This window comes from Plectropomus leopardus, chromosome 18 (assembly GCF_008729295.1).
Source record: "Plectropomus leopardus isolate mb chromosome 18, YSFRI_Pleo_2.0, whole genome shotgun sequence".
Classification (NCBI taxonomy): Eukaryota; Metazoa; Chordata; class Actinopteri; order Perciformes; family Serranidae; genus Plectropomus; species Plectropomus leopardus.
In genome coordinates this window covers 20,674,369-20,699,670 of record NC_056480.1, presented here as the reverse complement: position 1 = coordinate 20,699,670, position 25,302 = coordinate 20,674,369, and the positions used below count along the sequence as shown (strand labels likewise).

The following is a 25,302-nucleotide window of genomic DNA, read 5'->3' as shown; positions in this document are numbered from 1 at the left end:
GTATTTGAAACCGCATGAAGAGCTTAATAAAATATGCTGCGTTTTCACAGTTCAAACCATCAGTAAATGCTGCAAGATCAATATATTCAACCTACATCACTGATAGTTCCCTGTAATAATAGTATGTACTCACTATTGTTTTACTATTCGCACAATTCAAGTTTGCAGCAAAAAAAATGAACAGTAGGAAAATATAACATGCCAAATCACCCACGATGAGATTAAGGGTAATATTTTGCAAATACTGAGCACACTGCCACCATCAATGGACCTATACAGTGTGTATTGTTATTGACTGAAATAACTAATCTAAAATTATCTCAATGCTCATTAGACGTCAACACAGTCTGAATATTTACAGTAAGAGCATAGAGTAAGCAGCATTGTATCTGAGTGATTTTCTGAGCTATGTAATAACCACAGATTGTGCCCCAAGTGCCAACATCAAAAGCTGAAAAATAAAATACCAATCGCATAAGTGCCAAACACTGCAGTTCCCTAATGACCATTTGGGTCTGGCTTCAACAAACGACGAGTCACATCTCACATAACATATTACAAATGCCCAACTTAACAGCGAAATAAACACATTTACAGGCATTTGCAAGTTTTGGTCTCTAAAGCTAATTTCTACACCCATGCTCAAATGTACATGAGGTAACTTTTTATGTATCTCAAACCCATTTTTACAATATGAATAAGCCCAAAGAAAAACTCTTTAACCGGGTGGGGCTAATTGAGTGGACACTGGCTGTCTGTGAGGCTTTGTCTACAGTCCTGTGAGTCAGAATCAGAGAGCAATGGTCAGATCACCCCTCGCTCCTCCACAACCTCAAGCCTCTTCGTCCAAATAAGGTCACTTTTGGCTCCAAATAAAACAAGATGGCTGAAATGCTGAACACGAGGCTTCAAAACCGCAGTTCATGAACGAATGGGTGATATCACAGTTCGCTACTTCATTATTTTATACCGTCTACGGTTTTGCCATAGTAGAACACTTTTGTGCATCATTTTAACTCACACAAGAGGGCACTTAGGCATACTATAAGTTACACAACCTGATTGGCACATGACAAACGACAGGCCGTGTTTTTCATCCTCAGCAGATTTGGCACATGGGACATTTGCATATATTATTTTTATGTTGTTTGTTTTGTTTAACTTCACCATTGCTGATTGCTTTGCTGATAGCACACTAGTACATTAACACATAATAGGGACAGGCCACAGCCATTCAAATTTATTTGATCTTGCCCCTTTTTACAACGTCTGTGCACACCCCTAGCCGAGTGAGACCAGACACAGCTTCACAACGAGATCATAACAGTTACTTGTGAAAAAGGTTGCTGTGTCCTCTACAGGCATGTGTACACACTCGTAGACATACACCTAAAGGAACAAGGTCACCAAATCAATTCCTCAGAAGAGCACTACAAGAATACAATTATGTGTTTTTTTTTTTTTTTTTGCGTGGTTTTTTTTTTTTGTTTTTTTTTTTTTTTTTTTTTTTTTTTTTTTTTTTTTTTGTTTTTTTATCCAAATATGGTGGATTTTATTAGTATATATTCTATTTTTTTAAGCAAATTGATGCCCTACTTTTTGTTCACCCTGAGAACTTAAAAGAAAGAAAACACAACACCAAAATCATTTATGTAAGAGTTTGGGAGTTTATTTAAATTTTCAACTATGGCTGAAAACTCTTTTAAATTTGCATAATACAACACCATAAACTTAAGTGGCCATGCCTTTCAGCAGGGGTATACTTATCAGTGATTGTTTACACTGGGTAAATTTGTGAACTTTAGCCAATTTACATGAAGGTTTTAAAGATAACAGGATAATCACATGTGTTTAGTCAACAGTGATCTGGAACGCCCATACAGAAACAGCAATGACTCCTAGTTCTACAAACTACATCATCCAGAATTAAGTCTGTCCCAGGAAGGCCGTGGAAACATATTCCACACTTGTTCTTTCTGCAGATTTGGCTTTAATACTGTCTCATGTGGTCTATCCACTGGCATGTCGCCTTGTACAACCCACGTCACTGGGTTAAGCTCAGTCATACAAACTAAGACAAAGCACACTGATTTTAGCCAGTCAGATTGAGTCTAGTGGGTCCCCGGGTTAAAGAAATGAACAAAGCATTCGTTTCAGTCAACCACAGAGAGCGGTGGAAAAGGGGGCGTCACTCAGGACCTGTTTTATCAGAGAGGAACAAGGAGGGGATCTGACCATCGAGATTTATGTATATAAATTACTGAGACTGTTTATGTTAACTTATGCAAATCCATCACAGGTTAGACACACAACTCTCGAGAAATTCATGTTTCAAGTAGGATCTTTAATAGTTTCGTAATGGATTATATCTCTTGAAATTCATGGGTGGAATTCGTGCAGAGATCCCAGAGTTACTAAATGTTTACAATTTATGCAATTTTTGCTTGTACTTGAAAATATTTGAGTGGACAAAGTACCAAGAGGAAAAACTATTTCATTTGCTGAAACCAGCAAAGGGAAGTCCCTTGCTACCTTTGGCCCAGAGAGAAAGAAAACATCTTCCTGAGATTTTGTCACTTTGTCTTATATTGTGAGACAGTGAGAACCAATTAAGTGCAATTATCTTGCTTCCCTGGAGCCCTGAACAGGACATCACCCAAGTGGAGAGTGAGAGTAACAACTTGCATTCCACAGCTCTCTTCTTCAAGCAAATTCCCCCCATTCCCCTCCTCGTCACCTTATCCTCTTCACCTAATTGGTCTTTACTCCTGCTGCTTTAACGTCTCGGCAATGTACTCACCTTTCCCCTGTTGGCGGCGAACTAGAAGGTGAGGAGGGTGAGAGTTTGTGCATGTACAGTAACGAAACTATCCACATCCTTAAAAACCTTGTCCTTTCCTCTGGTGAACCTACACTTACCATACTTTACAGCTGGATCTAATATGGACCCTACATATATATATATATATATATAGATTATATAGATACTATGAATATATAGTTTATATACTGTACAGATCACTAGATATACAACACATGGAAATAATGACTGTGTAATGTGAATTAGTGCAAACTGTACTATTTTGTTTCACGCTCACCTTGTTTTCTAGCATCAGTAGGCTGTTGCTATTAGCAAAAATAGCTGACTAGGTAATGCTCCCCTGCCCACACCAAGTGGCAGACATTCAACGTTACCACTAGCTGAATGATAATGACAAGTTGGAGCATTTAACAGTCAAATAGCCTAGGTATTTGCCCCAGCAGATTCGGAGACGCGCAAAAACAGATCTGAGAAGGATTCTGAATATTGGACCATTTAAATGCTAATTATCAGGATAGGACGCCAAACATGACATCAAAAATATACTTTATAATTATCACTTACATATATATTTAAAAATTATTGACAAAATCTAATTATAATTTATCAGAAAATTTTTTGTAGTTTTTTCATTGTTTAATTTTCTGGGAAGTTCATGTAGGTTTTTTGCATAATTTAATCATGTAATAACATGTACATTCTTTATTTATTAATTTTTCCCCATTTCTAGGTCATTTCTTCTTACTCATTTGCCTATTATTCCCATGTTTTTTCAAAAAAATTAAGCCCAGTTTGCCCGGGTTTCAAAGGTTAATATAGTTTTTCATGACAAATCTTTTAGTTATTATTGAATGAGAGAGCCTTTCAATTGGGCTGGCAATATTATCAGACTACTATAGCTATCTAGCACATTTGAAATTATTTATTCCATCATTGCTTTGCTGTCCAAACATGGAGTCATATCCCAATCGTTCTAATATAACTGCAGTTCATCTCCACCATGACCCATCTCTTATTTTTCTACACTGGTGTCAAGGATCTTGACTTTTAGTTCCATGCTCCCACTTCCCTCTGCTTATTCCCCAAATTTTCTTTGAAACGTGCCTGACAAGACAAAGAGCATACAAAGCGTTGGAATCCACAGATGGGTGCTTGTTTGTTTAACGAGCGCTGTGCCATTGTGGGGGAGGCAGATGAGTTCCCCTCTATGAGTTGCAGCACGGCTGTCGACTCAAACAGCTGTAAAACTTCACAGACGCATAGATTTATGGTTATAAACTTAATAAACACAAAACAACGTCCCTGTCCACAAATACATTAGCCAAATGAGCTTTTTGATACTCCTTCATGCTTTTACTTTACCGCACTGCTGTACCTACAGTTTACACTGACCGAAACACATATGTTGACAAGGCACATTGGCAATAGATGTACACTACAAACAAATAAACGAAAACCTTCACGGTGGTTACTATAACATCTCACCACAGAGGATTTGTTTGTTTGGGTTTATGCTGCTAAAGGCCTATTTACAAAGCCATATTGGTGAAGGGTCAGCTTGTTGAACTAATGACTTCCGTATTCCTCCACCTATCAGAGGCTGTGGTTCTCTCTCCGAGTGCATTGTAGGGAAGTGCCTGTAGCCTAAAGCTCGTCTCAAGATGCCCATCAGGTCAGCTATTCGCGATGGCCTATTGTCTTTTTTTAAGAAAACTTTCCAAAGCCAAGACCAACCTTTTCTGCACTCAGTCGATGACAACATGCCAACCTATAATTACTTCGTGTACACTTATAGCAGCTATTGATTTACTTACTAAACTTATAAGAACATCCCAACTTGATAGTAGCCTTCTAAATTTGTACCATATTATTTCCTTTCAAGTGGTTCCTTCACAAATGTGTCACAAAGAGTGCGTCCAGATGGGGCCACTGAAAATCGTGGGGTGTCACACCAAAAATCCAAAGGCATACAATGAATTTCAAGGAGTATGTTAATATTACTATTGTATCTGACAAGACTTTGATTGTGGCGAATGGTACATTTCCAATCTTTTTTTTCTGTAGTTTTCTGCCAGATTTGTGGCCTACATTTTATGCTCCTCAATGTCTATTTTGCAAGCATTAGTGGGAGCTTGTTTGTGGTTGGGCATTGGACAGTAGGCCGATATAGGCTGGTGAGTCACCTTATCAGGATATCAAACTCATACTATTCTTTAAATTGTCCTCCTGCCAACTACTGCTAGTCGAGCAAGGTCAAGCCAAGCAAGTTTTTTACATGTAAACTCTGGGAAAAGATGGAGAGTCGGATTGACATCAGCATCCGCTGGCCCAATGTGCAGGCGCTGGACGATAAACTGGACACATCCGTACCGCATTCAGTTTCAGTGGGATATACATAATTGTAATATCTTTCACCTGGCTAAATCTTGGACAGCACCATCCTACTGGAAGACATTTTCAGAAAATGCCAATCTGACAAGCACGGACTGTGGTAGAGAGCGTGGACAGGATCATCAGACAATGTAACAGAACAAACGACCAAAAAAAAAGGGAACACACCCGTATTTATACAGAGGGCACAACAGGTCAACCAGGGACAGAGGGAAACACAGTGGCATTGCTATACAAAGAAGGTGTAAGCTGGTGAACAACAAGACTGGAGCAAGGTGAGACTGAAAACAGAACAGTTGTGCAGGGAAGACAAAACCAGACTGATACAAGACAGGATGGAACCTAATCAGGGAAAAAGGATTGTAAAACCATGACATGCTGAGAGGCTGGCACTACAAAATAAACCTGGAAACAGAACAGTGAAAACAAAACCCCAAAACAAAGGCCACGGTATACAACCAAACCATATAATCATGACAGATATAAGCTATGATTGGCTGATTGACTGGCTGGTTGGTTGGTTGGTTGGTTGATTGCATTTGATTAGATTTGATACATGAACTATGAGTCAAATATGAGAAGTTAAGAAAGTTGCATATAGGGGTCATTGGGGGGGTTTGTGTTCAGAGTGGCCATATGGCACCCCTGGTCGTTGATTTGCCAGTTGCAACGGCGCTCGGGTGGCTGAAGCAAGACATCGTATATTGCTTACAGAGCTTACTAAAAGAAATGCTGTGACCCTTTAAACAATTTTTATACGCCTCAAAAATGAACAAACCAAAACCACTATACTGACACACAACAGCAGATATTTCTCGAAGTAATAACAACGTTCCTGAACTTTCAGTCATTTGGTTTCTCAACCTCACCGTCTCTGCCTCTGTCTGCAGTTACCATTACCTGATAACCATTGAACCCTGAGCAGTACAAAACAGCATGGTCTGACCTTAAATATCAACGTCCATTCCAGCCATACATCCTGCAACAAGAAGGTCAGTTATGAGATCTGTGTGGCTGTTATCTATGTGCATTAACTCAATGGTGTGTCTGTGTGCATATATGGCCACAACAGAAAGCATTACTTTTTTCATCACTTTCTACCTACTATAGAGTCCCATGAAAAAAAAGTGCTATCAATAGCCAGGCTGGTGTTATTGTCTGCACAACCAAGGGCGAATAGCTCTTTTCGGTGGGACGGTCAACATTTAGCCTGTAATTGTCCTCCACAGCGTTGCTCTTTCCACTGGTTGTGGGATCAGGCATGGTCCACATATGATCAAAGGGGTGCCACTGAAACTTCCTAATGTAGATTTCCAAGGATAAAGCTGATGTCATTTGCTTTTCATATGTTCCTTTAACAGATTAGATGACTAAGTCCTAACCATTCCAAGTAATCTAACATATCAATATTTCAATGCGTTTAGCAATGTTAGTTTTCCAACCTGCAACTTTTCGGCAAAAAAAAATGCTAATGAATATTACAGTGGAGGATTGCCTGATTTGATTATGTAATAAATTAACGTATTGCAAATTCCTATTTCCTCACAGAAGTTTAGTGCTCATGCTCATCATTGCTGTGAGCCATAAAATTAAACTGCACTGCATGTTACAGAGTTCACTGAGTTTCTATCCTGAGGTTGAGCACAAAATAGATGCTTGCATTGTGAACAAACACAGACCCATCAACAGAATGTTACTTCCATCTGGATTAACACAGACACACATTTACTCAGGCAGAGACTCCCAAGAATACACACACATGCTCATTTCAAAGAACACTCCCATTCCTCACACACCCCATCACTGTCACCCCCTCGCAGAGTACAGATCACATGTCCTATCACACAAGTGGTCCCAGTGAGGGAGGAGAGAAAAGCGTCAACACCTGGCGACTTGAAGCAGATTCAGGGCAAAAAACTAACACCTTCCATCACATATTCTATGCTCACCAATGCATTTCTCCTTTTCTAAACAGATCCGCACAAGCTAATGGGACAGGAAGGTAAACATGCTCCGTATATATGTAAGTGGCCGCTTTGGTTTGCAGTGCTCTCCTTGGGAGACCAATGTGTTAACCTGGTTTTTGTTACGTCTCACTTAAAAGATTCCACCATCCCTCCTCTGAGCTACAGTATTACAATCAGTCCGACAGAGTCTAAGCTTAGCTTGACAGGAACTCCCGGTAGGGATGACTTGAAAAACAGTGGACTCTTGGTGGTGGTCCTCAAAGGCAAACTTCCTCAAATACAGTGGATGAGGCCCATTAGAGGTTACATTTTGAGTTGGCACTACACACCACTTCAATTGAAAAACCTTCAGATCGTAATATGACATGATTCCATTTATGTTAGCAATGCATACAGCCACTATCTCAAAACCTAGCCCCTGTACATGGAATGTTTTCAACAGTAGCTTTTTCTGTGTATGTTGTCCCTATTAGTCCACATCAAGCCCATTCTCATTACAAGTAATGCTGCCTAACGACAAAAAGTAAGGACACAGGAGCGTTCAGTGGGAGGGGCGATGGATGGGATCCAACAAACCCCAGTATTCATGCAGACATCTGGTAATTAGCTTTACATTTAATGTGATGGGTTTTTGTCTAGACCTTACCAACTGCCTCTTTTGCCTAAACCTAACTACCTGTGCCCTTGTTGACTAACCTAAGCATGTCCCTTGGTTGCCATGTGGTTTTCCTTGATTATCATGGTTAAGCTGCATCCCAGAATGTCAGTAGCAGACGCAGAGACAGAAATACCCAAAGCGTAATATGAAAAATGTGAAATTCATCCACTACAAGGGTAATTATATGACAACACCCTCAAAATGAGTATGTGGTTTTCTACACGCAAACTTTCATTTCTGCCAAAGTTTTTGGGTCATGATGTCATAGTGTACCCATTATCTCAGTTTGCAAAGCATCACAAATGGATTTTTTGCAAATGGCAGACTGGCCCAAAATAGTGCATGCTCTAACCCTGTCTTACAGGACTATACATATTTAACATATAAACTGTACCCAGTTACTCTTTCACTATATTGAGGATTAGACTGCCATCAAAATGGGTCATGGCTAGATGTAACACTATGCTTTGTTGAAACTGTCACAAGCTGCTTCAAATCATTCTTGTCTCCATTTTTTCCTTTACAGTAATACGCTTGTTATTTTTGGCTTCTGATTTGTCCAACATTGTACTTCCCTTCTTTCTGCTGCTTTAGAGGTTAATGGCAATTATCACTGCCTGTTGTTTGGGCATGCTCTTGACTTCTAATTGTGGATTTGTGGCCCTCAATGTTGGAGCTGAGATTTCTTATCTTAACATGATGGGTTAATTATCTGAGAATGGCAGGAGGGAAAAAGTCGTATCGGTTTTAAAAAACAATGTTGTCATGTGGCTTAGGTCCAGTCCCATCTCATTGTAACATAAAGTTAAGGAAAGTTTAAGAAGAACATCCAAAACACTGATATGACACATTCTAGTTGGCTTTAGTGAGCATTGATATGAATTCTGCTGAGGGAGGCCACAAGAGAGGTGCAAGTTCTCTTCGACTTTATAACTTTATTTCACGACGCGTAAGATGTTTACTAAAATGACTATTGTGTCATATGTACGATCAGTTCCTGCAGTGGTCTGTGATAAAAAATGTGTCATACAGTACTGATATATAAAAAAAAGCTGAATAAAGGTTTAATCAATTTTGCACAATTAGATCTACACGAAGTTTTGGAATCCAGTCAGTCTTCTGAGTGTTTTGGGAGCGTTAGGACGTGCTTGTGAGGACGACCGCACGCATGCGCAACCTTCAGCGATGTGATGATGATGAAATCCTGAGAGGGTATCACACAGACTGAAATGGATGCGCGATAGTGGAAGGACCGTTGTAGCTGGCCCACGGAGCTAAGGTCGTGGGGGGGCTCGATTACTCTTTCGGCCTAGCTGTTGGTTGCCTTGGTTACGGCTCTCGGTACAGCAAGGATGCATAATTTAGTGGAGAGGATTGGAGGTTAACACTGATGTGAGTTCCAAGATTTGAGAGCCTGTGGAGCTTATATTTCACACGCATACCCTCTAAAATCAGTGAGAAGTACTAGTGAGGTGGGGGATGATCAATGTATCCTCAGCTCCAGAAGAATCTATGGAACAACACACAGAGTAGGGAGAGGGATTTATGTGTCTTATAGTTTGTTTTCTTAGGAATTTCGAACACGCGAGAATCAGATAACATAAGGCCCAGTGAGAAAAGTCAGCTGTCAGTCTGTGAAATAAGGGGAACATTGAGGTTTATGCACTGGACCTCATTTGTCATGCTTTAGTGTGAAGTGATAAAGGCGGAAAACACTTTTACACAAATCGTCCAGTATTGAAGCTTGCAATAACATATACTTTTTATACTATAAACATACACAGATTTTGCTTAATTATGCTGAGTTGCTCGCCTGGTGATCATAGGTTACAATAGTTTTACTGGGTTTACCATCTGAGGTATGTCATGACTATGCACTGGTGGTGTTTCTTTGTGACCGCCCAAGGTTACCAACAGGTATAGAATTTAAGTGTGAAGTATTGGATTATAACTCGTTTATCTAGCTTGCGGAATCTAGAAAAATACAAATAAGGCACAACTTATCCGAACGCGAGATTCTATATTAGACCTTGTCTTGAGGGTAGAGGTTTCTTTTCACAGTTTTTAGCATGTCTTTCCAAGGTGGTTATGGGAAAAAAAGCTTTTGGAGTGCAGGGGATTTTTTCTTGTGCACACACAAGTAGCATCGAACAGTTGGCAGCGGCGGTGAGGGGTGGTCTGTGGTAAGGGTGCTATGTAATATGTCAATAGTACACTGTCACGTACATTATTAACCGAGCATGATTCTTAAATGGAGGTCGATGACAACCGATGCAAAACAGGTTTTTACTTTTTGCCTGATTCTAATGTTTGTTTTGTGTCTACACGTCTTGCAGAAATTCCTAGTTCGATTTGTCATTAGACACCCACATGGGAAATTAGGGGAGATGTGTCCGATTAATTTATAGTAGTTTTTGTCAATAATGGGTTTATTTTTGGTTTTAATGATTGTTTTGAAAATACAGTGCTTGAGAAGATAAAACACATAACTGAGCAATTAATAACTGTCGCGCGTTAAAGTTAAGGAGAAACCGATCTCGGACACTATTACCGGATAACGATTGATTTGGATTTTTTTAAAATTCAAAATGGATTAGGCTTAGCTGTCACACTGAAAATCTCCAGCACTCTTCTTACGCTTATCCATTGTATATTGGAATCAGCTCAGCATATGATTAACACTACACATGATGTTTGCGCACCTTTCGTACAGAAGCGTCAAGACCACTAAATAACTAAATAACTCAAAACACTAAATATCTTACTACCAATGCTAAACTGTATAAATAAATAAATAAAAGATAAATCACTCTTGCTAAAATGATAGAAAGTCTGCTGTAGTTTTATAACTGGAGCATGTGTTTTTTATGATTTGTGTTAGTGCAACATAAAGGACAAATTAAGTAGCATGTTGCATGAGAATGAAAGCTCATACATCATGTATCTTTATAGCCATGTCGGGTCCACTTAAACATGAAAGGTGTTTGTGTTTGACAGAGTTTAAGTTCAGGACAAACAGAGGACAAGCGGAGGAAGGGTGTCACCACTGCAGCTCAAGTGGAGCTTTCCAGATGTTTAGCAAAGGATGTGAGTTCATTCTTCTAAAGTCCTAGACAATCTTTCTTTACACAAAACAACCCCAGTGTCAACAAGATATACCTTTGTCTCTCAGGCAAGATAAAACACACACTAACGTATGCACACAAACAACGTGCAATAAGGGGAGAAAACAGCAGTTTATATTGAGTGAGGAGAGGGTGAGTTACTTTGAGCGAGAAAAGTTAATATAAGTAAACATTATTTATGTACCTTAGTGTGTTTTCTTGAACATGAAGAAATATCCCAGAGAACTTTTATCTTGTGCTCCCTTTGTTTTCCGATCTTCCGCTGCCAGTCAACTCTCAGCAGGCTTCTCACTATCATGCTCCTTCCTTAACAGTTTCCTAATTTGCACTATGCAACCACTCTGTCAGACAGCGGAGAAACATCAGGATCTTTCCTCTCCAGTGGGAAACCTCCCTTTCTACCCTCTTTGGCCTCAGGCTAAACAGAATACATGTTCAGAAGGAATCTTTGCCTCATGCTATTGTTGTGTGTTTTTTATACTGTCCAGCATATTGAAGTTGCAACTCATGAAAAATTGCTAAAAAGCTATCACTGAGATTGTTGCAGAAAGCTCTAGTTTCCATTCATTAAGAAACACCGTCGACTATCACATCAAGATATCTGAGATAAAACAGGGAGGTGGAGATCTGCCTTGTTCCCCGCAGTTATCCAAACAAAGTGGCGGAGAAGCCTGCGGATCACAAGCACTGCACCTGTAAGTCAATCTGTAGCAGATGTGATCTTTTCCCTCTGGCTGTGAGAAAATGATCTGCACATTCAGAATATCCAGCATTTTCAACAGAATTCAAACACGCAAGACTAGTTCTTCAGATGATCGAGATTTTGGAGTATTCACAGAATATATGAAAGCAGCAACTTTTAATAGTTCAAGAGTAAATGGTGCTAACCATGATGTTTTTATCATTTTAGCTTCAGGTTGGCAATGTATTTAAAAGAATGCCATCAGACTTGTGGAAAGTATTGTAAAATTCATTTTGACATGCACACTCATTGCAGGATGATTCTAGGACCAGCAAACACTATGGATTGTCCTTTTTTTTGTATATGTCCTCTACAACAGCTCTTATTTCCTTATGACCAACAAAGGAAAAACAGAATCCCATCTTCAGATGTTTGGAAAGTTTGTGGCTTGTGCAGAGTAACCTGTTTAGGGGGACCCTGTTGCCTCTGATTTCCCAAGTAAAGTGCATACAGCACATTACTCAGTAAATGGCAGCTTCTCTACATTTTGAAAACCCCAAAACCAACCATCACTGAAACAGATTAGTTCATCAATTAATCTACTTACTTACTTTGTTATTTTATTTCATTTTTTAACACTATGTTATTATAATTATGACCTGAGCTGGGTGAGAGCAGGGAGTGAGGGAATGAAGACTTAATTTGTTTTGTTCTGTTTTGTTCGGATTGTACTGTGCTGACTGCTGAAAGACTCTGATAGATTAAAAAAATGAGTTTGACTATTAATAATATTGAAGGATATCTTACTTTTAGTAATACAATTTCCCCATTCTGTTTAGGAGTAATTCAGTTACAAAAATCCAACTGATTCACAGTGAATCTGGGGCTTTCAGGCCACTAGGGATCTAAGCTGCTCATTAAAGGGACAGTTCACTCCAAAATGAAAAATACTATTTTTTCCTCTTAGTGCTGTTTATACATCTAGAGTGTCAGACATTGAAGATATCAGCATTCTCCCAAAAATAATGAAACAGGGTGGCACTTGGCTCGTAGTGCTCATTGACCAAAAAAAAAAATACATTTGAAAAACTCAACAAGAACGTCTCTTACCAGAAATGATGGCTCAGTTATTCGTGATAATCCACAGACCTTGTTGTAAGAAGTTTCATTTAGCACATATTTTCTTTCCACAAAACTACATTCACCAAACGTATCACAGTGCAGAAGGAAGCATTTATCTACTCATGGACGAGTGTAAAATGTAAACATTAACAGTTTCCTCTGCGGCTGAGCTCTAACGTTAGCCACCGCTGTGGTGCTGGTGAGCTAGCACTACAAGCCTACCAACCTTTCAGTTGGCGGGTGTAATTTGGCAGACATACATGAAACTGCTCACAGTACGGTGTGTGGATTAGCTTGAGTAACCGGGTCATTATTTCTGGAAAGAGATATTGCTGTTGAGGTTTTCAAATGTAATTTTTTGGCGCTCCATAGTGGAGTGCCATCCATTTCCATTATATTGGAGATAAGGCAGACATCTCTACGGCCGATATCTCCAACACTCTACAACACACACCAAAACAATCTAGACTGATAAATAGCACTACAGGTAAGAGGAAAAAAAATATTTGGGGGTAAACTGTTGCTTTAAGTGTGTAAAGGATTTTGCTCCTTCTCTAACAGACTAGTGTTGTGTGTTATTACACAGAGGGCCAGGTTGGGTAAAAAACAGTTAACAAATGTGTCCTCAGCTGAAGTGAAATGTCTTTCAGCCTGTAAAAACACGGCCAATGACACAACTCTACACTGGTGACCTTTGCTCACCGTCCACTACGATGTCCTCATGCACTTGGCATCTCCCCAAAACACTGTGCGTCCTCAACTACGGCCGGCACCATTGTCCACGCAGAAGAGAACAAGAGTGTTGGCCCACAATTTCACATGTTTCAGCTGTTTCGGCCATCAGGTCCAATCAGTGCTATCGTCTCCCCCTTTCCTGTCATGAGAAAGTGGTCGTTGACTCTGGAACAATCCCCCCCTAAATACATAAACGCACAGTCTTGACCACTGGCCAAAGGGTGGGGACGACCCATAATGCTTTGAGTTTGTCCCTGTACACACAGCTGCCAGTGCATGTGCAATGGGAAATGTTTGACCTCCCAAAAAGGAAGAGGGGATACATTTCCTCGCTGACCTCCCTGCATGATGCTCTTAATACTTCCAATAAGAGTTCACATTCCTCAAGGAGTCCCTGCCAACACACATCATGTATCATCAGGATGGCTGACTTTTTACTTCTTGACCTTTCAGTAGGGAATATGTTTGTTTTGTCCTCTGACCAAAGTAAGGAAGCATAAAATGTACAGCCAAAGTCGCTGAGAAAAATGCACGTGGAATAATTACAGTAGTATTCACCAAGCATGGGAATAAACCATTAAAGTCAGGAAATCAGCTTGTCAGATTAGGTGGTATGTTCCCATTAGAGCTCTGTTTTTTTTCACACAGCATTCCTCAGCATGCCCTAATGGTCGGAGTGCTTTCAAGAATGTCATAATTGAATTCAGGCGTTACACCATTCAAATAATCAGCAGACAAACGGACAGGTAGAAGCAATTAATATTCACAGAGATGGCAGTTTGACAAATTTTCAATCATTTTTTTATTTTAAATCACCACAATAATTCCAAATGAAACCAAATGTGTCATGTTGGAGAACAGAGGCACAGATATTTAATTTTGGCAACACAGCGAAAATAAAGGATAGGAAGAGCAGAACACTTTGGTTTGGTATTACGCTCATTGAACTGAGCCTGTCATCCAGCAATGCATCTGAAGAGTGGGCTGAGGGGACCGCATCATGCCTCCTTCACGTACGTCCTCACTGCAATCACGTCTCCCATTATGCATTTCTGTGGAGAAGAGGAGCGATGCAAAGTGAGAATAAATAGAGGTGCAGTTGCAGAAACGCTGGAGGTGAATTCCTGCATATGTTTTGGGTTTGTGGAAGAATTTAGGTTGCAGCTATCCAGCTCTTTATATGTTATATAATATACAGTTAATCTTACAGTATACTGGAGTGTGTTTTCAGCTGTTTGGTGACTTTATCCTTTGTAATGTTTTCTCTATGTGATATATCTTTTTTTATTCTAGTATTTAATTAAATGAATTAATCACTCAATCTTGTATTTCATTTTTTTTCTTTAAATTAAGGGGAGGTCTGTATTAAAAAAATACTATTATCATTATTTGTACTATATTGATTTTAGGCAGTTGTTTGCGTGTGCAAATAAAATAAAACTAAATAAAATAATAAATAATTGCAACACTTCCCTTATTACACTCGGATTTTCTGTCAAACCCATTAAAATGAGATTCATAAACTTTTACCCTAAAATACTTGTTGACTCTTATTCTTTCAAGTAGAATGTAGGTACATTGGTGGTGGGCATAACTGGTTATATATGTAGAACTTTATGCATTGGCAGCCTATTCATTAAAACATAAATCACAAAAAAAAAGGAAAAATACAAGAATAATTATGAGTGATGAAGTACATTTACAGTGTACTGCAAACATTGTTTTAAAGCATTTCAACGTTACAGAGGCAGTGTGTTACTACCATTTACCGGGATTAATTTTCCAAGAAATTCAATTAAAAGAAAAAAATCCTTACCGCTATCAATTTCCCATCTGAAACCTCCCTCTCAATATTCGTCTCTTTGCCATCCCAGCTCTGTTTCTGCACAAGTTTGCCGTTCTCCAGAGTCACCACGGTCTGCAGGGCACACAACAGAGACAAGCTGTTCACTCCAGCACAGACAAGACTTTTTCCCCCCTCTCTGCCCTCAGACCACCACAGTCACTGACCCTTGTCTTCCTGTCATCTGCGGTCATCTCATCAAATGGCTCGTTGAGCTTGAACTTGATTTCAGTAGTTTTGAAGGTGCTCTGAGACTTAAGGCATACAACCCCCTGATCGTCCACAGTCACTATCAAATTGGGCTTGGTCCGATTGCCCACCTGCCGGATCGCAAATCCCACACCTGCACAGCGGGAGGGCAACATCATCAAAATGCATTAAAAATAATACACTTGTGAGTAAAATGCACCTGAGGAATCCATGTAATTATTCAATAAATTGTCAGTTCTTCACATAATTAAACTCAAAGCAGCTATCATGCAGCACAGAAAGGTAACAGACCTTTAAAAACGTTAAAAATTCAAAGTAAATTCACAATTAGCAGCTCCATCATCTAGCTTCACCCCACACTGTCTCCTACCAATTGCTTTCATGTAGTCATCAAAGTTCTCGCTGGAAATCATCTTCCACGTCCCAACAAATTTCTCAACCATCTTTGCAGCTTCTGATGTGATATCCTCGACAACGACCAACAGGGTGACTCCGAGCTCAACTCTCTTCACTGTGGGAACAGACTGGTTTTTAAAGGGCCAGCCCGACATCAAGCGACGGAGCAGGAGCCAATCAGAGCCTGCTACGTCACAGGGTAGCAGGTTCAATTCCCGCCTCCAGCCCCTCTCTCTCTGCCAGCATGTGTAACTAAGTGGGTTTTCTCATAAATGGGACGTTTTAAATGGCTTTTTGTTAAAAGCTGACACATCTTCATGGTTTTTTTTTGTCTATATTCTGAGGTAAATGGGTATCTGCCACCTCCATTCATGATGAAATGTCAATATACTATCATTTTAACCAAGGAAACAACAGTGATTTAGCATGCTAAAACAACATATCCCATGAGTCTTATGAGTAGTTGAATGTCAACCTTCATTTCCTGTAAATTCCCAGAGGTTATGAATGATTGCTAATGGCGAATGTGCAATTTTCTTAACTTCTGCTTTATAGACCAATTATAAGCTATAAAGCACATTTGGGTTGGTTGTGTTTAACCATTTAACTTCAGAAAATGGGCTACATACAAAAACCTAACCATGGGAAAAATATGAGACAGTGGGCCCCTGGGCACAAATGTGCAAAGGGCCCAGCCACCTCTATTACAGGAGGGCAAATAATAAAACATATGGTACTTTGCAGTGGTTTTGCCTCTTTTGTTGTTATGGTTTTGCATCTCGTAGTAATTATTCAACTTTTTGTGTGTCTAATTTGGTAATTTTGTGTCTCCCTGTGGTTGTTATGTCTCTTTGGGGGTAATTTTGTGTCTTTTCAATTTAATTTTGCATCTTTTTTGGTAATTTTGGTTTCTTTGTAGTCATTTTGTGTTTCTCTAAGAGTCCCTTTGTGTCTATTATTTGTCATTTTATGTTTCTTTGAGATAATTTTGTGTCCTTTTGTAGGAAGTTTGTCTCATTGGGGTCATTTTTTTCAGTATCTGTTAAGAGTTATTTTCTGTCTGTGGTTGTTTTACCCCTTTCTGTAGTTACTTTGTGTGTTTGCACTTCTTTTGCATCAAATGGTTGTCTTTTTGAGTCTGCTCCTGTTGGTTTGAGTGACACTTTGCAGGTGAAGGCCAATGAGGGCCCCTGACTCTTTGGACCCCTGAACCTGGGCACAGTAAGCCCATTCAATAATCCATCCAGGAATCATATAATGATAATAATTAATATTTGCAGTGGCAGACTTGGTTATCAAATCCTTTAATTCACTTTTTAAATAATTTATTAATGTAAATAAATACTGCAGAGTTAATGGCTTTTTAGAAGGTGAGAACCCTATTAGCATGTAATGATGATCAGTTTACATTTATACCTGTATTACAGAAGCTATTGGGGGTCTTTTACATCCTCAAAATCCATGTGTTCTTATTGATAGCTCCTAACAGATCCATACTGCACAATTACTTGCAAATACAAGTTTAAAAACATTTAAACAGGTGTACTTATAAGAAGGCATCATTCATTTTAATTGCAAGTGTAGCAGAAGATATTATAGTTATCATAAAATAAGTATGATAAATCCAAACATGCTTCAGCTCATTAGAGAAACTGATATTAAGACATTTACTATGAGAAAGCCATGAACATAATTAATTCACTGTAGATAAAACCATTTAAGATACAGGTGCTAGTGGAACGAAGAGTAGCTCGTAGAGGGGGCAGGATTTAAGTTATCTGTTCCCGGGTGAAAGGGTTTTTTTTCATCCTAAACTGTGCCAAATTAAATTTTAGCCTGTCGTGTCAAAAGTTGAAGGTTGCATAATGTTCTCTCAAACGCTGGACTGATCTCTTTTATCATCAATATGGCACATTATGCACGGACACACCATAACCCTGTACTGATGGCAGCACGTTTTACAGCAGTTAAAGCATTTCAATTGATGTCTTTAATATGGAGAACGTAAGTGTAGCTGATGGGGCTGAAGTCAGAACTATTTCTCCTTAACGAGAGGTTGCAATCCTTTTTCAATTTGACAGTAGTTTAAGTTCAAGTTGACAGAAAAGGACATCTGGTTGGATGATGGAGGAATTTGAATTGTGTGAACCAAGAGGACAACAAGTAACTGACTCAGCATCACACTTGCCAAAATATAGTTACATCACAATCAAGCTTTAGCTAAAGTGGACAAAAGGTCAGTCTACACCAGAACACACATTTAAATGAAATACTTTAATTATGTACATCAAAGAACATACGACACAGATATATTTCACATGAGGGTGGTTATTTTTTTGCTGCAGCTTTTCCCTGTGGATCCTTGTCTTTGCACATTGACTGAAACACGCTCAACATCTCGCGGCTGGTCAACTTTGCTCCCTTCAACACCAGCTTCTCTCCGTCTACTGTAGTAGAGAAAGACAAAGACACAATGACGTGACTCATAATGACACAATGACCGATCTCCGCGTGTAAGGAGTGTAAGAAGCAAAAAGGTGAAAAGTTAACTCTGTGTAGAAGTCATGTAGGACACAATGGGCGACATCCGTACAGTGTTCTGCTGACCTGTGGCAGACATTTCTGCTCTGTACTTGACTCATTGTGTTTGAGTAATATCATGTAGTAACAACATCAGCATGAAATTCAAAGACTAGATCACTCTGTCCTGAGTTGACTAGGCGTTGTGCTGCATGTACAGAGTCTCCTTTTCCTGTCTTTGATCAAAAAAACAATAACACCAAGCTGTACACCAACTGTGATCAAGTTCATGTATCTATAAATCTCCTTTCAACATAAACAACACATCAAGGGACTTTTATAAAAAAGGTATCTGGACACAGTGTCATTCAAAAATAGGTGTATAAATCTGTTGTCTTCTCCTCTTGTTACTTTGAAGGTCCAGTGTGAAGGATTTAGGGGGATATATTGGCAGAACTGGTATACTATATAATAAGTGTGTTTTCTTTTGTGTATTATTACCTGAACACAAAAATGACTGTGTTCTCATTACCTTAGAATGAGCCGTTCATATCCACATAGGAAGCAAGTCCTTGTAGGGAGATCGTCATGTTGCGCTGACATGTTTCTACAGTAGCCTAGAGCGGACCACCTGACGCTGACTTTAGATAGGGCCCATTGCATTTTGGGGTTAGCAGCCAATCCAAAATGAGCAGTGTCAAAAAAAAGACACTTTTTTAAAGTTACACTGTTTTACTCTGTTTTTTTTCCCAGGTTTAATCGCTGTGCTATTTTGTTTTGCAGAGAGGATGAGTCAGGTCCAGATTCACCTCCTGAACATCTGGATCTTAAGTTAACAGAAAAGAAAGTCTCCCGTGTTAAACAGCATCTAAGAAACACTGATTTGTAACATGTGACTGCTATGTGTTTTTACAGGTTTAAATCGCTGGGTCACTTTATTTTGGAGGAAATCACTGGGGATAATTCGGCTCCTGGTTAAATCATCCTGAGAGTCTGGATCAGAAAAACTGCGAGCACACATCTATTGTCCGGGTACAAAGGTGAGCACGCATTAGCGGCCGCTAAAACACTGATTTATAACGTTAAACAACTTTATTTAGTGTTTTTTTTAGTTTTAATCACCTGGTCTGTTTGTTTTGGAGAGGGAGAGACCTCTGCAGATAATTTGGCTCCTGGAAAAAAAGCAACCTCTCTAACAATGAACACAAAAGAAAATCTAACTGGGAGAAGTTTCAGCTGGTTGCAATCTGCAATCTTCTGTGTTAGCTGCCCCTAAATACCTCAAATCTTAACTGCTGGACTTTGAAGATAGTCACACACATTACAAAAAAAAACTAAAGAAAGCTGTTTTTCCTAAATAGCAAATCTTAGTTAAAATGTAATTTACATGTTCTCGAGACGCATTATGATGCCTTTCGTTCTTTGTTTTCACTCTGCTGTTGTCTGTCTGTAACCGTGACAGTATCTCTCAGCCAAAACTTAATGTCTCAGTGTTAAATGTTTCTTTAATATCATCTTGAGGTTTTACACATGCCAAATTGAACATCCCCTCTTCGATAATTACTAATCCTTGTACATGTCCTTTCATTACAGTATAAAGATAATGTAAGGATACAAGAAAAACCAAACAGTGTGACTTTATCACAGTTTATGACTCTACATGTCTTCAGTAGATTAAAATAATACCATGAATCTGAACTGCAAATGTGAAACTCCAGCCACCATTATGAGTGATACTTACTATAAGTAACATCCACTACGGGTTCAGACTTGTCATGTTTCACCACAGATATCACCTCACAGTTCATGTTGGTAGATCTGGCCTTCTCTGAGGCCACCAAGGCCAGAAACTCCCTGAGAGAAAAAAGGATCCTTTGAGTACATTACAGCAGTGATGGAAAGTAACTAAGTGCAATTATTGTACGTCACTTAAATTGTCATGTACTTGTATATTACTTCAATATTTAATTTTTTTTTTTTTTTTGCTATTTTACACTTCAACCAACCACTTTTTCCAATGTGGTAATGCTATATTTACAGAAAGAGACAAATTAAATTAAATTAAGAATTCCAATATAGGAGACGATTTTGTGACCTCACAGAATGATTGTTTTCTTTTTTAAATCCAAATTAGTTTTATGCTATTGTCGCATTTGAAGTTTTCAAACAAGGACACTATAAAATACTTTTATAAGTTCCTTGTTCTGAAACCAGAAATGTACCCTTATTCTCATAACTAGGGTTGCAACTATGATTTTCGTCATTGACGATTTATCTGTCAATTATTAACGTAAAAAATGGGGAAAATAAATGTCAATCAAGTCCAAAATAACATCCTCAATGTCTTGTTTTGTCCACAACCCAAAGATGTTCAGTTTATTGTCACAGAGAAGTAAAGAAACCAAAAAGTAATCGCATTTCAGAGGCTGGAATCAGAGAATCTTGAGAGATCTGGTTTTCAAATAAAAAAATAAACAAACAAATAATACTCAAACCAATAAATCTATCATCAAAATTAGTTGGCAATTAATTTTTACTCTACTCAGAACATCCCCATGCACTCTCAGTGTCATCTACAACATCTGAAGCACTTTTTGCACTTACTAAGGGTTTTTTCCTTAAGTCTAAATTCTTGCTTGTGTTGTACGTCGCTTTGGATAAAAGCGTCTGCTAAATGAAATTGTAGACTTGTAGAACATGTATGGGTCAGTTTAAGGCAGTTATATTATATTATATACAGATATTTATTAGTTATATTTGATGACATGACAACTTTGAGTTTTAGCAGTGGGGGGAGAGAGAGTTGTTTATGTTTTCTAAGGCTTTTGGACTATCTTAAACTACAATAATAATAAGCATTAATTTTAAAATGCATCACAGATAGCAGGCACTATGGTTGTTCATATATGAGGGTTACACGGTGTATGAGATACTAAAACTGGTGAATAATGTCCCTCCACACACACACACACACACACACACACACACACACACACACACACACACACACACACACACACACACACACACACACACACACACACACACACACACACACACTGATCCTAACCCACACACAGGTGTTTCCAGATGTTTTTCTTCATTAAACCTCATCTGTGAGTGTGACTGTGCTCGACTGGCAATTTTATATGTCAAAAAACAACCAAATATCTCTGTGTTATTATCCTAATAAGACAAAAACAAATTACGAGCTGGATAAAATGCAGTTTACAGACTAAACAACCTAAAATAATCTTCTGGTTGCGACAGCTGCTTGGACACAGTGTCGTTAGCGGTCGCCTCATTGTCAAACTACAGCTTTTATCCACAATCGAGTCACACAAAAACGCTTCTCCGACACAACCGGACATCAAACACACACTTCTTACCGTGTGGAGCGGACATTAGACTCAAACGGACAAAACTGAACCGCTATTTGCTTCACAGCCTTTAGCACCACCGCCGATTTACTGGGAGCCGCCATCTTTTCTGCGGTGACCTCTAACCTCAGCAGCGACTCGCGCTTCTCACGCGAACCACCAGAGAGCGCGAGAGGATAAATAACTCACCTTCCTTATAATACATCCATGGTGTGATGTAGCTGGCTGGGAAATGGATACAAATAATGCACAAATATGTCACTAATAGACACATATTGAGATAAATGACCGGGGAAGCTTTATTTGAGCCATGCAGGCCAAATAAATGTAGTTATATGTGATAAAAATGCTAATTTCAGGGGTGTTTTTGTACTTGTTTATTTGGGACTGTTCTTTAATTATCAGAGCAGGGAGGTGGCTGGGGTGTAGGGGGGCTAGGGGTTTTGGACCTTCCCAGAGGCTGCAAATATTTTTCCTGAACCTCCCTGAGTGACTGGGGGAAAATGTGCAACCCTCCCTCCGCCATAAATTAGTTGTTAGATTTAAAAAAACATATTGTTTGATGTTTGAAAGTTAAAAATTGAAGATGAAATACTGGACTTGACTAAAGCCTTATTTTTTTCCACTCTTGTTGTTCATGTTTGTTAGTTCTTCCAAATGGTTTATTTTGGTGAAATTTTAAACAACATGCGTACAGAATAAAGTGATGTTGCTCAAATATCACTATTTTAAGCTGAGATTTGGCGACGTCTTTTTCCGTCAGAAGTATTTATCCCACATAATGTGTACAAGGAAATTGGAAAATCCAACAAAAATTTCAGTTTTTACAGTTTGGGCCATGATAATTGGTGTACTTTTGGCAATTTTCAAAGAGCAGGCAAGTTTTCCTTAAAAAAAAAAAAGGTCGTAAAACAAATACAAAATATAGTCATTTTAAGTTGTTTTCCCCTCCTTTGAGCCAAGCTTTTAAAGTGTGACTGTGATGTGTGTATGTTTTTTTGATATGCTTGAGCTATGTTGCTATGTTTCTTTCTTTTTTGTTTTTGTTTTTTTTTTTATGTTGTTTGAAATGCTCTATCTATTGAACAATGTATTTGAGTCTATTATTATTATTATTATTATTATTATTATTAAAATAATAATTAAAAAAGAGTCCCTGACCAGTGCTTATTATTTGACATTCCTTCCTGTTTTAGCACCACCCTCTTACCTCTCATGAATAACAAACAGTCCCTTAAATAGTTCTTTCATTATTTTGGTGAATTATATTTGAATCTCCACCTAGACACCTCATAGATATGTATAGAAAACATTTTTTTATTCCTCACAATTTTTCAAAATCCTTGACAACATTTGACTTGCATCTTGTACTTTCTCTTTGAGAGATGATGCATAAACATGTGTGAGGTGAGGCATGAAATTTATGGGCTGTAATGCCGCACACCTTATGTGTAAATGCATTTCCGACACCGGCTCTGGAGAAGGTGTCGTCTATACTGAGACCTGTTGTTTTGGTTGCTGAGTATCACACTGATGGGAATTCTGCATGTGTCAATGTTGTACAACCACATTCCCGCTTTGTGCTTTAATGTCAGGTGTCTAAACACACCCTTATAGTCTGTAACACCACTTGTAGAAAGACTATCAGCCTTTATACAAGTTAGTGGTATGTAAACAGCTCCATCTGGTTTACAATGACCTGACAAAGTTCATTAAAGCAGACTCACAGAGGAACTGACTGTGGCACCTTCCTGTAATCGTCTGACAAACGATGTAACAGAGCAGAATTACGTTAGGAGAAGACGAGTGGGGGGTCTGTCACTGCACTAAGTCAATAAAGGAGGTGCTGCTCTCTAAATAGACAATCAAACAGACACATCTCATAATCAAATAGACAGGGAGGATGGGGAATGGGTTACAGCTACTGCTGCACCCTGCACTCAGCAGATGAAAAAGGTCAAAAGCCTGTCAGGGTATAAAAACATGTCAGAAATGGATATGCATTTAAATTTTGACTGTGTTAGCACTTAAGTCAAATTTAATCATGGCATGAATTGGGTCTGTGAGATAAGTGTGTGTATGTGTGTGTGTGTGTGTGTGATGGAGAGTTTGCTGCATCACATCAAAACAACAATTTTGTCATTTCTGCCAGTTTTCAAATTGAATTTTCACAGTCTAGAGCATGCGTGTTTATCTCTTAGCCTCATTTTGTCGGCATGAATAATAAATGTAGCTCAGTATATTTTCTCAATAAACTGATAATCAAGTTTCAGTGGCCACATTTTTTGTACTTGTTTTGAAAGACTCTCCAGAGAAAACAGAAATAACACTGCATACTAATCACCTCGACTGTTCGTTTTCAAAATAAACATTGTATTGAGTATGCACTTCCTTCACCTCTGTTCACCATAGCTGCATATTTATAGCCACCCTGTTTTCAGGGCGTATGCAGAACAAATGTGCTATTCTCCGATCAGCCCGCCCAAGCTGGTACAATTTATCCTAACTTCAACACGCCTCAAGTCTCTTTCCTGAACGGCCGACAGTCCGACGCAGCCTGTGACAGTTGGACAGTGGAGGCATGGGCCTCTAAATTTAGACAGACGGCTACTGAGAGACAGAAGCATTTCCTATACACTCCCCACACCCACCACACACACACACACACACGCACATACACACACAAACACACACACACAGATACTTATTAAGTAGTCGTACAGTAGTTAGTAAGTGGGGGAGAGGGCACTCAGAAACAATGACTGCTCGAGGGGATGTTTGACCTCAAAGAAAATGTATTGTCTTGGTGCAGGATTTCATTTATCAAGTTCTCTGCCTGAGTGTAACGATAACTCATGAAATGTCCTTTTCGTTGTAACAGGATCCTACAAAGAGGCACAGTGTTTAAGATGTTTTGCTTGTGTCCTCTCTTAACCTATAAATGCTGCTAGACTGTCATTATTGCGTCTACTACTCAGTGTATGAACAGCATTGTTGTGTTTCAGTGTGTAACAACACAGTTCATATACCATCTGCTACTTACACCTTGGGTTAAATCTAGTTTAGGTGTGAATATGGAGTACAGAAGCTGTGGTGTTATCTCCAAACATGGAGAATGACTTGGGAAAGATTGTAACAATGTATGTGAGAACACCCAAGGGGTTTCTTGGGAAATGCCAGTGCATTTACTATTGGAGAAAAGGTATTTCCCTCTTGAGACTAATAGTGAGCAAGGAAGTTGCACTGTATTCACTGCACCAGTCGCTATTCAGGTTCTGTGTCCCCAAGAAACTCCCAGAAGTCCTTAGGGTGTCCCTAGGAGTGTGACAAACACAAATTCACAGTATCACTGATAGAAATACAATAGCACTCTTTATGCTCTGTCATGTGAAATGTAACAAAACATTCTATTTATAAATCATGATAAAAAAAAATAAAATCGTCCTCAAGGC

At 38.9% G+C, this 25,302-nt stretch overlaps 2 protein-coding genes across 2 annotated transcripts; both read right to left on the bottom strand.

Moving 5' to 3' along the window:
* Positions 1-14,279: 14,279 nt before the first annotated feature.
* On the bottom strand, positions 14,280-16,045 carry fabp4a (fatty acid binding protein 4a). The gene is made up of 4 exons (XM_042506185.1): positions 15,925-16,045; positions 15,512-15,687; positions 15,318-15,419; positions 14,280-14,553 (listed from the first exon to the last, which is right to left on the bottom strand). Exons 1-4 carry the CDS (start codon positions 15,995-15,997, stop codon positions 14,500-14,502), a joined length of 405 nt encoding a protein of 134 aa, XP_042362119.1. The 5' UTR covers positions 15,998-16,045; the 3' UTR covers positions 14,280-14,499.
* A 2,160-nt stretch (positions 16,046-18,205) lies between these two features.
* On the bottom strand, positions 18,206-21,954 carry mrpl53 (mitochondrial ribosomal protein L53). The gene is made up of 3 exons (XM_042507076.1): positions 21,860-21,954; positions 20,212-20,324; positions 18,206-18,397 (listed from the first exon to the last, which is right to left on the bottom strand). Exons 1-3 carry the CDS (start codon positions 21,952-21,954, stop codon positions 18,279-18,281), a joined length of 327 nt encoding a protein of 108 aa, XP_042363010.1. The 3' UTR covers positions 18,206-18,278.
* Positions 21,955-25,302: the final 3,348 nt, after the last annotated feature.